The sequence below is a fragment of the Choloepus didactylus genome, chromosome 2 (genome assembly GCF_015220235.1).
Source record: "Choloepus didactylus isolate mChoDid1 chromosome 2, mChoDid1.pri, whole genome shotgun sequence".
Classification (NCBI taxonomy): domain Eukaryota; kingdom Metazoa; phylum Chordata; class Mammalia; order Pilosa; family Megalonychidae; genus Choloepus; species Choloepus didactylus.
In genome coordinates this window covers 39,875,168-39,888,233 of record NC_051308.1, presented here as the reverse complement: position 1 = coordinate 39,888,233, position 13,066 = coordinate 39,875,168, and the positions used below count along the sequence as shown (strand labels likewise).

The 13,066-nt window shown below is 37.0% G+C and overlaps 1 protein-coding gene across 8 annotated transcripts in view; it reads right to left on the bottom strand.

Annotated features, from left to right (window-relative positions):
- Positions 1–1,139: 1,139 nt before the first annotated feature.
- Positions 1,140–13,066, bottom strand: part of BPNT1 (3'(2'), 5'-bisphosphate nucleotidase 1) — a 32,915-nt gene continuing 20,988 nt past the window's right edge. For all 8 annotated transcript variants that reach the window (XM_037823627.1, XM_037823619.1, XM_037823585.1 and 5 more), the window contains 3 exons: positions 9,977–10,174; positions 4,809–4,914; positions 1,140–2,101 (listed from right to left, as the gene is read on the bottom strand). In XM_037823627.1, the coding sequence (XP_037679555.1) occupies positions 1,953–2,101; positions 4,809–4,914; positions 9,977–10,174 (453 nt within the window). In that variant the 3' untranslated portion in view covers positions 1,140–1,952. The remainder of the gene's footprint in view (positions 2,102–4,808; positions 4,915–9,976; positions 10,175–13,066) is intronic.

The following is a 13,066-nucleotide window of genomic DNA, read 5'->3' as shown; positions in this document are numbered from 1 at the left end:
TGAGATCATAGCAATACGAACAAGATGTTATGGGAGCCCAAGAAGTGAGTTAGGTGGGGAAGAAAGGTTATCAGTAAGGGAAGACCTGGTAGATGTAATTTTAATTTTATAGATCTAATGGTCTTCCAGGGATGAAAGGATACTTAACCCTATAATTGAAGTTAGGAACAGCTCTACACCATGCATAACCAAATAACCTGTTCTTGAACTCTTAAGCTTGCATTTTATCCCGAGGCAATAGGAAGACAAAAGATTTTGATCAAGGGAGTGGTATTACTGGATATGATTTTTAAACAATTAGTGTGGAGACAATATAACAGACAGATTGGAAGGGAGTTAGAAGACAGGCAGGGAGATTAATCCAAAAGACATTGGAGTAATTCAAGGAAAAAATAGTGGGTTATAAGAGTGTAAATTAACGTGGAGGCAATGAAAATGGAGAGAAGATATAGACTCCTAATATTTGGCTTGGATAACTTTTATATAGGAGTCCAAAGAAATACATTCATATTGCACTTAGGTTTTTTTTTTTAATTAACTCTAATCCACTATTTGTTAATAAAGATTTCTGTTCTTCGAGGGAAGAAAATGGATTAAGGCAGTAATTTCCAAACTTTGCTAATTATCAGGATCACCTTAGAGTTTTTAAAAAACAATTTAATTTAAAGACGGGTGGGCAAGAACGAAAAGTAGTTTTAGGCATAATAATTTAGCGATAGCTGTGAAAAATCTAAGTAGGCTTTTGGGTAGATAGATCTAGAGTTCGACAGTTGTAAGCTAGATAAGACTTTGGAATTATGAGCATGAAAGTCCTATGTGAAGTCAAAGGTGTGGATTAGGTCATCCACAGCAAGAATGTAGAGAGCACCTAGAACACAATCCTGACAGATACTGAGATTTGAGGGAAGGAAGTGAAAAAGAAACCAAGAAAGGGACTAAGGGTGGTTAGAAAAGGTAGGAGGAAAATCAGGGTAGCTAAGAAAAAAGTTTCAAGAGGAAGTGGCTCAAGGTGTCAAAGTCACAGAGACCTCTTCCTACTAGATTATGATGCCCCTTTAAGAAAATACTATATATCCAGTGAGTTCTAAGATTATCAAAATTCCCTGAGTAGCTTTTAAAAAAACACAAATAACAAGAACTGAGGTGGAGTCTGTGAATCTGTTTATTTTTTAAACTTTCTAGGTGATGCTGATTTGCAGTTGGGTTTGGGAACCATTACCTTATATCACTTGCTTAATTCAGGAACAGAAATATTTCACTAAAGCAATGGACAGATCTAAAAAAATAAAAATCTAGGTAGAATATCAGGATAATATTGACAGTAAATCTTATAATGACCCATTGGAAGGAGGGAAGGCCATTAACTTTCCACAGCATTATAATGATACCATAAAAATATACTAATCCCTCAGAAGAGAATTTACAATTTTTAAAATACTTAAAAGCTGGTGAATAGACATAAAAAGCTAAAATATAATAATTTATTGCAAAGAAATTTTTTCAGAAATCTGTTTCAACAACATAAACAATGACTTTTAATGCATACATAATTGAAGGAGGAAACTTTAAAAATTATTAGGACAGACAAAGTAAGATTCCTGTAATAACTTATGGTTCTGTGCCCTAAAAAAAATATGTTTAGTTTATAGGAATGTTGATTAAACAATTCACCTTGATAATCATTTGGGACCAAACCTTTCATTTCTTGGAATAAAAAGGGAAAAAAATATAACATAGTGACTTAATAAATTCTCTAAATTTCAAAATTGGTCTGGTTGATTAATTAACCAAGATAAACTTTAATTCTAATTTCTACTTCTAAGTAACTAAATAAAATTGTTGATCACCAATGAATAAAGTAAAGGCGAAGCTCTAATTCCATCTAACTAATTTTTGTGTGTATTCATCTGAGAATCCAGTCCTTTTCCTAGCTAAGTAAATGAGACTCTCCTTTAAGGAACAAGTGCATTCTTAATAGATTCTGGAACCCGACTTGCATAGTAGTCATGATTCCTCAGCGTGGCCAGGACTCCTGCAGAGTTCATGTGCTTCACATCCTTGCTATACCGAAGGGCATTTCCATGGATATCAGTTAACTTGCCTACGGGAAAAACATTAATACAATGTTAATGCCTGATTGGATCATTATGTTTCCAGTTATTTTTAAGTGGCTTTTGCTTCCCTGTCCAATAGTAGCCAATTAATTCTGGACAAAATAAGGAAGAAATGAGTGACCATAAAGAATAAGACTTCAATCAACTTAAAATTTTTAATTTAAACTTTATATTTAAGACTATAACGCAATGTTTAAACTAAGTGAAGGATAAAAGATTAATTTTTCTCCCTGATTAAAGTTAATTTTATTTAGTATTTTCAATTTAGATTTCTTGGTATCAATCCAATTTAAATAAGAACTTAACTAGTAGAGTTAATTATACTAGAATCAATCCATTAAATTTGTTTGCTCTCTTTTCCTGAGTTGACTATTTTTCCTATTGGTTATACTTCATCACCACTATTCCCATTTTCAAAAGCAGTTTCTTCATTCTACCATTTAAGTTTTTTTTTTTTTTTTAATCTTCATTTTATTGAGACATATTCACATACCACGCAGTCATACAAAACAAATCGTACTTTCGATTGTTTACAGTACCATTACATAGTGGTACATTCATCACCCAAATCAATCCCTGACACCTTCATTAGCACACACACAAAAATAACAAGAATAATAATTAGAGTGAAAAAGAGTAATTGAAGTAAAAAAGAGCACTGGGCATTCTACCATTTAATAGTGACATATTATTTGGTAAGAATTTAAGTAAAGAATGTTCATAAAATATAACCGTAAGAAGAATTTAACTTCCTTATCATGTAATATATTAATTAGATAGTGATGAAATAATTTGAGAAATGACAGACTAACTAAAAGTAGATGTGAACTGATGTCTATTTGAGATTGAAAAATCATCTTAATTTATGTATAAATTTATAACATATTTCCAGTCAGACTTTAAAAAGAATTCTGCTTGGAAAGAGACATAGGGACCTTGCTGGGATGTTGGAAATTTTCTGTGTCTGGGTGGTGGTTACACAAGGATATGTGTGTGTGTGTGTGTGTGTGTGTGTGTGTATGTAAAAATCTTAAAGTTGTATATTTAAGATGTGTACAGTTTACTGTACACATGCCTCAATTAAAAAAATTCATATAAAAAATAAATAAAAAAAATTTTACTCCATGGTTTTTAATTCTAGTACTGAGATATTCACCAATATTGGTTTAAAAGATACTAAGTGATTTATTTGGTGCAGGATGTATATTTTCTGCAGTACACTAAATAATTTACCTTGTATGTCAGTTTATTCAAACACTGAAATTACATGGAACTTTGACTAGGAAGGGAGATCTGGTAGGTCTGTACATGTTAGTGTAAAATAGCAACACGTCTGGGCAGAAAATCAATCTGGGCAGAAAATAAAAATACATATGCAGGCCCCCCTGAGGAGCTGGGGGAAAATGCAGAAAAGTTGGACTTCCCCACCTGGGTTGTTGCTGATGTTCTCACATTGAGGACTGACGGTCCTCTGTTTGGTATGCCAAGCCCTGTATCTTGGGGCTTGCCCTTATGAAGCTTGTTACTACAAAGGAGAGACTAAATATGCTTATAATTGTGCCTAAGGTACTCCCCCAGAGTACCTCTTTGTTGCTCAGATGTGGCCCTCTCTCTCTAGCTAAGCAACTCAGCAGGTGAACTCACTGCCCTCCCCACTTCATGGGACCTGACACCCAGGAGTGTAAATCTCCCTGGCAACGCAGGATATGACTCCTGGGGATAAACCTGGACCCAGAATCGTGAGATTGAGAACATCTTCTTGACCAAAAAGGGGAAGCAAAATTAAACAAAATAAAGTTTCAGTGGATGAGAGATTTCAAATGGAGTCGAGAGATCACTCTGGTGGACATTCTTACGCACTATATAGATAACCCTTTTTAGGTTTTAGTGTATTGGAATAGCCAGAAGTAAATACTTGACACTATCAAGGTGCAACCCATTAGCCTTGACTCTTGAAGAAGACTGTATAACTATGTAGTTTACATGGGTTAACAGTGTGATTGTGAAAACCTTGTGGACCATACTCCCTTTATCCAGTGTATGGATGGATGAATAGAAAAATGGGGACAAAAATTAAATGAAAAATAGGGTAGAATGGGGTGATAATTTGGGTGTTTTTTTTTTACTTTTATTATTTTCTTACTTTTATTCTTTCTGGTATAAAGAAAATTTTCAAAAATAGACTGGGGTGATGAGTGCACAACTATATGATGGTACTGTGAACAGTTGATTGTACACCATGGATGACTATATGTTACGTGACTATATCTCAATAACACTGAATTAAAAAAAAAGTTACTAAGTGAGACCACGATGATGATGCATATTTTACTTTTCATGAAAATACAAAAGAAAAGTGTTGCAACCACTGTTAATAAAAGATAAATTAAATTAATTGTATGTAGACTGAAGTCCAAAAGAGAAATCATAACTAAAGAAGAATGATTTTGGATGACGGAAAAGTTTTGGTAATGGATGGTGACAATAGTAGTACAACATTGTGAATGTAATCAACAGCACTGAAATATATATTGAAGGGGGTTGGACTAGATAAATCTCAAGTCTCCTTTTAGCTTTTATATCATACAAATCTAGGTAAAGTCTAGCGTATTAGTAAAATATAGAGTAAATGTATATATATAATTCCTTAGCCTAATATAGAAACTGTAATTCCCCAAACTAAAATTGACTAACCTCCCACAGCATGTAAAATAACTTCTGGAGCACATGTATCCCACTTCTTACATCCAGGACTTGCAAATACATAAGCAGAGGCTTTGCCTTCAATCAGTTGAATAATCTGTGAGGTTAAAAATAATAATTATCCCTTGCCCATGAAATAACTCAGGAAGAAATAAGAAAAATTGCAAACTTAAGTTAGGTTAAAGTCCTTAGTAAGTTTAAATGATATTAGGGTTATGAGCAAATATGTAGATGTATAATAATATAGTGATCTGAGTGGAAAACAGTGGCTAAATAAGCTAAGTGGAAGATATCTGAAAAGCTGCCATTTTCCAAGTCAGATAAAATGAAGTTTTCTTTTTATACATGCTATTTTTATTTATTATAGTAAAAGCAATTATATATTATTTATTGTAAAAGCAAATATATATTATTTATTGTAGAAAACTTAAGTTTTTTAAACTTCTATAATATTGACCATTATTATATCAACCATAATAATAATTTATAAATTGTAGTAAGTTCTAAAAGATATGCTATGCTCACTAGTCTAAAAAGTACTTTCAAGTCCTCAGAATCTTATGTATTGCTCTTTCCATTTAAAAATACAAAATTTTAAAAAGTCACCTTCTCCCACCTGTACACGGCCCCAGCCAGGTACTAGTATTGTAAGATAATCCAAGAGTGCAATTTACACCTAATACCACACTTCTGTGTTGTAGACCAATATTCTAGCATAGAAAAAGATCAGACACTGATTTCACTCATCTGAAAGAGATGCAACAAAAAAAAGGACAATTCTGAATTGTTTGAAACTCTGAAGGAGGATATAGACTGGAAAAAGACCTTGCAGATGCTGAATTGAAGAAAGAGAAGAAATATTGGGGAGGAATTTTCCATCCCAGGGCAGCCAGTCCTCAACCCTCCCCCTCACTCAGTCTCCATGCAAGAAAGGCACAGAAACACTGGACCGGAACCCTCCCACAGGGGACACAGATTTTAAAATCTCACAACACTGAAAAACACCCTCATTATTTGAGGACCTGGTGGACTGGGGGGACATTTCAAGGCCCAGATCAGTGAGGGCAGAGAGACTGAGGAAACGTGGACAAAGATGCATTTCTAGCCCTGGGTGGGAAAGCCCTCCCCTCGCCATTGAGGGAAGTGGTGGCTGATGGCGGTTTCCTAGCCTTGGAGACACCTGGAGTGCTGGGTTGGCTGAAGGACTGCTTTGCCATGGGTGAAGCCCCACATTCAGCCACATTTTTTGGCCGGTGGAGTGCGGGCACAGGAATCCCACAGTTTCACCCGGGAAGACTGGGGGGCAGAACCAATCTGAAAACTGGCCAGGGAGAGAAAAAAGAAAAGCTAGAGATCAAAGTCAACCAACCAGAAAACCTTAGGCAAAAGAGACAAGACAACCTCCAGAATAAACCAATCAAGAAAATCAGATGCCTAGACACCAGCAAAAAATCATGAACCACATCAGGAGACGGGAAGATATGGCCCAGTCAAAGGAAGAAATTAACATTTCAACTGAGATTCCGGTGTTGAAACAACTAATTATAGAAGTTCAAACAAATCTTTTAAATGAAACCAATGAGGTGAGAAAGAATGTGATAAAAGAGATGCAGGATATACACAAGTCACTGGGTGATCATAAGGAAGAATTCATAAGCTTCAAAAAACACAAATGACAGACCTTATGGGAATGAAAAACACAAGAGAAGAGATGAAAAACACAATGGAGACAAACAACAGCAGTCTTGGAGAGGCAGAAGAAAGATAAGTGAGTTGGAGGACAGGACACGGAAATCCTGCACACAAAGGAACAGATAGGGAAAAGAATGGAAAAATATGAGCAGGGTCTCAGGGAACTGAATGACAACATGAAGTGCATGCATATACATGTTACAGGTGTCCCAGAAGGCGAAGAGAAGGGAAAAGTGGCAGAAGGAATAATAAAGGAAATAATCAATGAAAATTTCCCAACTCTTATGAAAGACATAAAATTACTGGTCCAAGAAGCACATTGTAGCCCAAACAGAATTGATCCAAATAGACCTACTCCAAGACACTTACTAATCAGATTTTCAAATGTCAAAGACAAAGAGAGAATTCTGAAAGCAGCAAGAGAAAAGCAATCCATCATATACAAGGGAAGTGCAATAAGACTAAGTGCAGATCTCAGCAGAATCCATGGAGGCGAGAAGGCAGTGGTAGGACACATTCAAGATACGGAAAGAGAAAAACTGCCAAAACTGTCCTTCAAAAATGAGGAAGAGTTTAAAATATTTACAGATAAACAGACACTGAGAAAGTTTGTCAACAGGAGACCTCTTCTACAGGAAATACTAAATTAGGGAGCGCTACAGACAGATGGGAAAAGACAAGAGAAAGAGGCTTACAGAAGAGTATAGAAATGAAGATATTAGGAGATAGAGGAGAGATTGGGCATTTGAAGTTGAAGGAGTATAGAATGTTCTAGAAGACTGTGTAGCTCTAGAGATGGATAGCACAATACTGTGTGATGGTAGCACAACATTGTAAGCACATTGAAAAAAGATGACTGTGAATACAGTTGAAAGAGGAAGGTTAGGGGTCATATGACACCAGAAGGAAAGGCAGAAGATAAAGACTGGGACTGTGCAACTTAGTAAAACCCAGAGTGGTCAATGAGTGTGATTAAATGTACAAATATAAGAATGTTTTTGCATGAGGAAGGAGCAAGAAGGAATGAAGCCGTGCGGTATGCAATGAAGTGAATGGACCGTGAGGACAGAAGGTTGAGTGAAATAAGCCAGAAATGAAAAGACAAACATTATAATGCCTTATTAATATGGACTAATATAATGTGCAAACTCTGAGAACTGAATCTAGGTTACAAGGAGAAGCCTTATGTAAAGGTTCCTAGATTGTAAGCTCTTATAGAAGTCACATCTATTCATGAGTTGTAAGTTATTTCTAAAGTTTGAGATTTTGAGCTGTTTGTGTGTGACGTGGTTGGTCCCTGGAGCTTTGGGTTTCTGTGTGGCACCTGCAACTCAGAGCCAGAGTCTGGCTGCTGTGAGTGTTGGCACTGCCCCATGAATCAACTGTTAAAGAGGCTGAAAGGGAGCCCAGACTTTGATTTGAGATATGAATGAAATGAACTTGGTTGAGACTGGGTAGAACAGACTAAAGGGTAGAGGATGATTTTAGCCGTGTTTTAAAACCTTGGCTTCTGTGTAGGAGTAAGAGGTAACAGGGTTTTGTGGCTGCAAAAGTAAGGGACAAACAGAAATCATACCTATCATTATTTTTCAGTGAATACCAGGAATGCATTTTTACTTTGAAATGCTTTAGATTTTTTTCACAGTATTATTATTAGCTTTTTAAACTCCCATTTTTATCCCTGTTGTTTATCAGTAAATGCCCTTAGAGGATTCAAAAATATTTGAATATTGCCTTCAAAGGGTAGGTGAGAAGAAACTAATTCCATTCGGTTCAATAAATATTATTTGCCATCCTTATGCCAGGCACACAAGTGTGAAGCTGCACATGTATTAGGAACTATCTACAGTTCAGTATCACTATACCTTAAGTATGTCTTAGGGATGGCAGTAAACAAGGATAGGGAGGTAAGAAGGGAATAGATTAAAGACCATGCTTATAGGCTTGAATTTTAAACTGTAGGTGATGGGGAGTCATCCAAGGATTTGGGATAGGGGAGTGGCACATGGTAAATTTTGCACTTTTAATTGCTATTGTAGCATTGTGAAAACTTCTTTCCTTTGGAGGCTACTGTAATAATCTGGGTGAGGGAGGATAGGCTTCAACTAGTGCAGTGAGAGTAGAGATGGACAAGGAGACAGATTAGGAAGGACCAGATTGATAGGGTGTGAAGGAAGAAAGGAGTCTAGGATGACTGGCTGGATCAATTAAGAAAATGGTAGTGCTATTCACTAGACAGGAAATAGGGAGAGGAACACATTCAGGGGTGGGTAGAAAGAAGATGAACTCAAACGGGACACACTGAATTTGAGATACCAGAGGGATGTCATTATGATGATATCCAGGGGGTAAATCAGGAGATGAGAAGAGATCAGGGCTAGGGATGTGGATCAAACTGTGACCCATTTCACAATTTTTTTCAGAAGGATGAAAGCTTGGATGAAAGAATGGGGAAATGTGCCAGTTTGGATGTATTATGTCCCCCAAAACACCACATTATTTGATGCAATCTTGTGTGGGCAGATGTATTAGTGTTGATTAGATTGTAATTCTTCAAGTGTATCCCTGGAGATGTGACCCACTCAACTGTAGGTAATAACTCTGATTAGATAATTTCCATGGAGGTGTGTCTCTGCCCATTCAGAGTGGGCCTTGATGAGTTTACTGGAGCATTATATAAGCTTAGACAGAAGGAACAAGCTTGCTACAGCCAAGAGGGACACTTTGAAGAATGCACGGGACCTGAGAGAAGAGCTGCAGATTACAGAGACATTTTGGATATGGCCTTTGAAAGCAGTCTTGTTCTCCTGAGAAGCTAAGAGAGGACAAACACCTCAAGAGCAACTACAAGTGACATTTTTGAGGAGCAGCAGCCTTAAAGAGGAACATCCTGGGAGAAAACCATTTTGAAACCACAACTCCAGAGTAGATGCCAGCCACGTGCCTTCCCAGCTAACAGAGGTTTTCTGGATGCCATTGGCCATCCTCCAGTGAAGGCACCCAAATGTTGATGCATTAACCTGGACATTTTATGGCCTTAAGACTGTAACTGTGTAACCAAATAAGTTATGGCAGTAAATAAGGATTGGCTTTTATAAAAATACTTTTTTTCTGGTATTTTGTGTTCCCGCAGCATTAGCAAACTGGAACAGGGAAACAGCCAGAAAGGGACAGACAGGCTCATCCTTGGAGTTTGTACAAGAAAGTTCTAAGAAGTAATCCAGGAGGGTTCTTGGGAAAATAAGGCTGGCAGGAGGCACAGGATCTTATCCTAATTGCTTATATTAACACTGATCTCTTAGATAAAAAAGATTTGAACCTTAAAATCTTCTTAAAATTTAAATGTTGCTGAAATGTGCTTTTACTTTTAAGGGCAAATTATAATTTTTGAACATTTCCCCTTAACTCTCATTTCACGTTTTTATAAAGCTCAGTATTTTCACAGAGACAACAGACCTTTTTCTTACCTTATTTCCTGCTCCTCCTACTTGCAGTACATTATCAGGGTTCATGGCAGTCACACAGTCATTAACCAACTTGTTGCTATGAGAACGGGTCGTTGTGATAATATGTTTTCCGGCAGGGACTTCTTTCAACTGAAACCCAAAGGCACCTAAACCTAAAACTCCCCAGATTGTCCTCCCCAACACAGCATCTGGTCCTGCCTAGGTAAATGAGTGAAACAACAAAGATTATAATCATTTGGAGAAAAAGTTAGCCAAAGTGGAATATTTAATTATATTAGCATCATGATTTTTTAACAATTAAAAACATGATAATGTATAGTACAATAACAACATCATTGACAAAGAACATTCCGTGAGAAAACCAATGATTACTCTCATTGTTTTTTGGTTAATAGCTAGGTTTCAAAGATACTGAAAGGAACTTTGGGTTATTCCCTAGAGTCTTCAGGAAAGGAAATATCATATACTGAGTGCTACTGAATTATCTGATGTTTGTATCATTGTGTTTGAACATAACTGTTTTCAAAAGGTACTGAAGTCCTTGGAAAATGAATCACCATCATTGACGCTACTTTTCATTATCCAAGGAACATTAAGTCCATGCTACTATGGGAACAGGTAGTGGTGATAATGGATTTTGCTGTTATAGAGACAGAGTAAATGAAGAGTAGCCAAGGATAATGAAGTCAGAGTTAAAATTTTACTGACAATTATGGTGGTAAAATGTTAATGATAATGCAATCTTAGAATCTCTATTTTCCTTTGAAGAACTCAAAGAATTTTCAACCATACTGTTATAATTACACACTTCATATAGAAAAACATAACCCATATGTGCCAGTTTAGATGTATTATGTCCCCCCAAATGCCATGTTCTTTAACGCAATCTTGTGGGGCAGACATATTAGTGTTGATTAGGTTGGAATCTTTGGATTAGGTTGTTTCTATGGAGCTGCGACCCACCCAACTTTTATTAGATTATTTCCATGGAGAAGGGGCCCCACCAATTCAGCATGGGTCTTAATTAAATCACTGGGGCCCTGTAAGAGCTCAGACAAAAGGAGCTCGCTGCTGCAGCTTAGAAAAACATTTTGGAGTCGGCCGTTGAAAGCAGACTTTTGCTAGTCTGGAGTTTGCCTGGGAGCAACTAAGAGAACACCCCCAGATGCCTAGAGAGAAACATCCTGGGTGAAAGACATTTTGAAACCAGAACCCTGGGAGCAGACGCTAGCCACGTGCCTTCCCAGCTGACAGAGGTTTTCCGGATGCCATTGGTGTTCTTCAGTAAAGGTGCCCTATTGTTGATGACTATGTTTGGACACTTTTATGGCCTTAGGACTATAACTTCGTAGCCAAATAAACCCCCTTTATAAAAGCCAATCCATTTTTGGTATTTTGCATAGCGGCAGCATTAGCAAACCGGAACACCGTATTTCATGGAAAGTAAAGCAGTGCATGACACAATTAACACAGTCATCAAAAATACCATTATATTAACATAGATGACACATATTTTACTGAATACTTAGCACTTACTTACCAGGCACCAGGCTAAGTACTTTAAATGTATTATTTCATTTAATCTCAAAACAACCCAGCAAAGTAAAGTATTACCATCCTTATTTTACAGTGACAAAAGTGACGTCTTTAAACGTTAAGTAACCTGAGCAAGGACACTATGAAGATCATAACCAAACCAAGGCTCATCTGTGTTCAAAGCTGATATTCTTTATCAAGAAACTATATTGCCTCAGTTTACATACCAAAATGCTTTCAAAGTAACAAATGTACCACACCAAAACTACAGGTCAATAAGAGAGGGGAATAAGGGATATGGAATGTTTCAGGTTTTCTATTTCCATTTTTATTTTTCTGGAGTAATGAAAATGTTCTAAAATTGATCATGGGGATGAATGCACAACTATGTGATGATACTGTGAGCCACTAATCATATACTTCAGGTGGTCTGTATGGTGTGTGAAAATATCTCAATAGAATTGCATTAAACAATTGCTTTCAAACACATCATCTTGTTTGTCCTATAGCAGTTCACTGGGTACTGTTATAGTGAAATATGGTTATGTTGCAGGTTGGGTTCCCTGGGAAGCAGACTCTGAGACATGAAGGATGTTTATTAAGGAGTGTGCTTGGGATCAACACCTGTGAAAGGGAGGGGATGGAAGTAGGAGAGAGCTGAGGGAGAAGCTGAGCTAAGATGCAGGCCCAACATCAGTTAATGCTATTAGCACCTCTGGAGCTAGAATGGCCTGTCAGGCTTGCCCTAAATTTTGCTGAAATAACAGGCCTTTTATAACTCCACATCAATCAGTCATTGAAAATGGACTGCCTTGAAGGGGCATGATGCTGGGTGAGACAGCACTTTACAGTTAAGTCCACCTCTGAAGACAATGAGAGCTAAAGGTTGCTGATTGCATTCTCTGCAAAAGGGACAACAAAGGAAGCAAAGAACAAGTACTAGTGATGGTGGCCATTACTAGGTGCTCAATATGTGAGTTTGCTTCCCCTGCTCCCTCTTGATTCTAAACTACAGGAGAGGCTTTGAATCTGAAAAGTACAATGGGCTCTTTGGTGGCTCCAGGAACTCATTAGGCTTTAGCTTGATCACAGAGATGAATTCCAGGCTCTCAAGGAACCTATTTATTAATTTAGCTTTCCAGTTATTCTGAAAAGCATACCAAAGGTGGATATAAGTTTTCTGGTCCCTAAAAAAGTCATATTCCCTCTGTAAATAAATATACAGGCAGAGAGGATGGGACTAGGGAATCTGGTAAATACAATCTCATTTTACAGCCAGCCAGCCTTCCTCTGTGCCCTTGATCACTCAGTCTCTCTCATAGTCACTCTACTTCAAAGGCATACCAACTTTCTGGGGTAATAAAGACTAATATTCTCAACTTACTGATAAGTTAATTAAGAATCATATGGTTAAAAAGCTAGCTAAGATATAAAGGTAGACTGGGTCTTTTTACACTATGCCATGCAAAAAACTTTTTTTTAAAGCTTATCAGCTTCAGTGTCTGTTAGAAGCAATAATAAGATTAAAAGTCTTTTATTTGGCTCAAGAGAGGA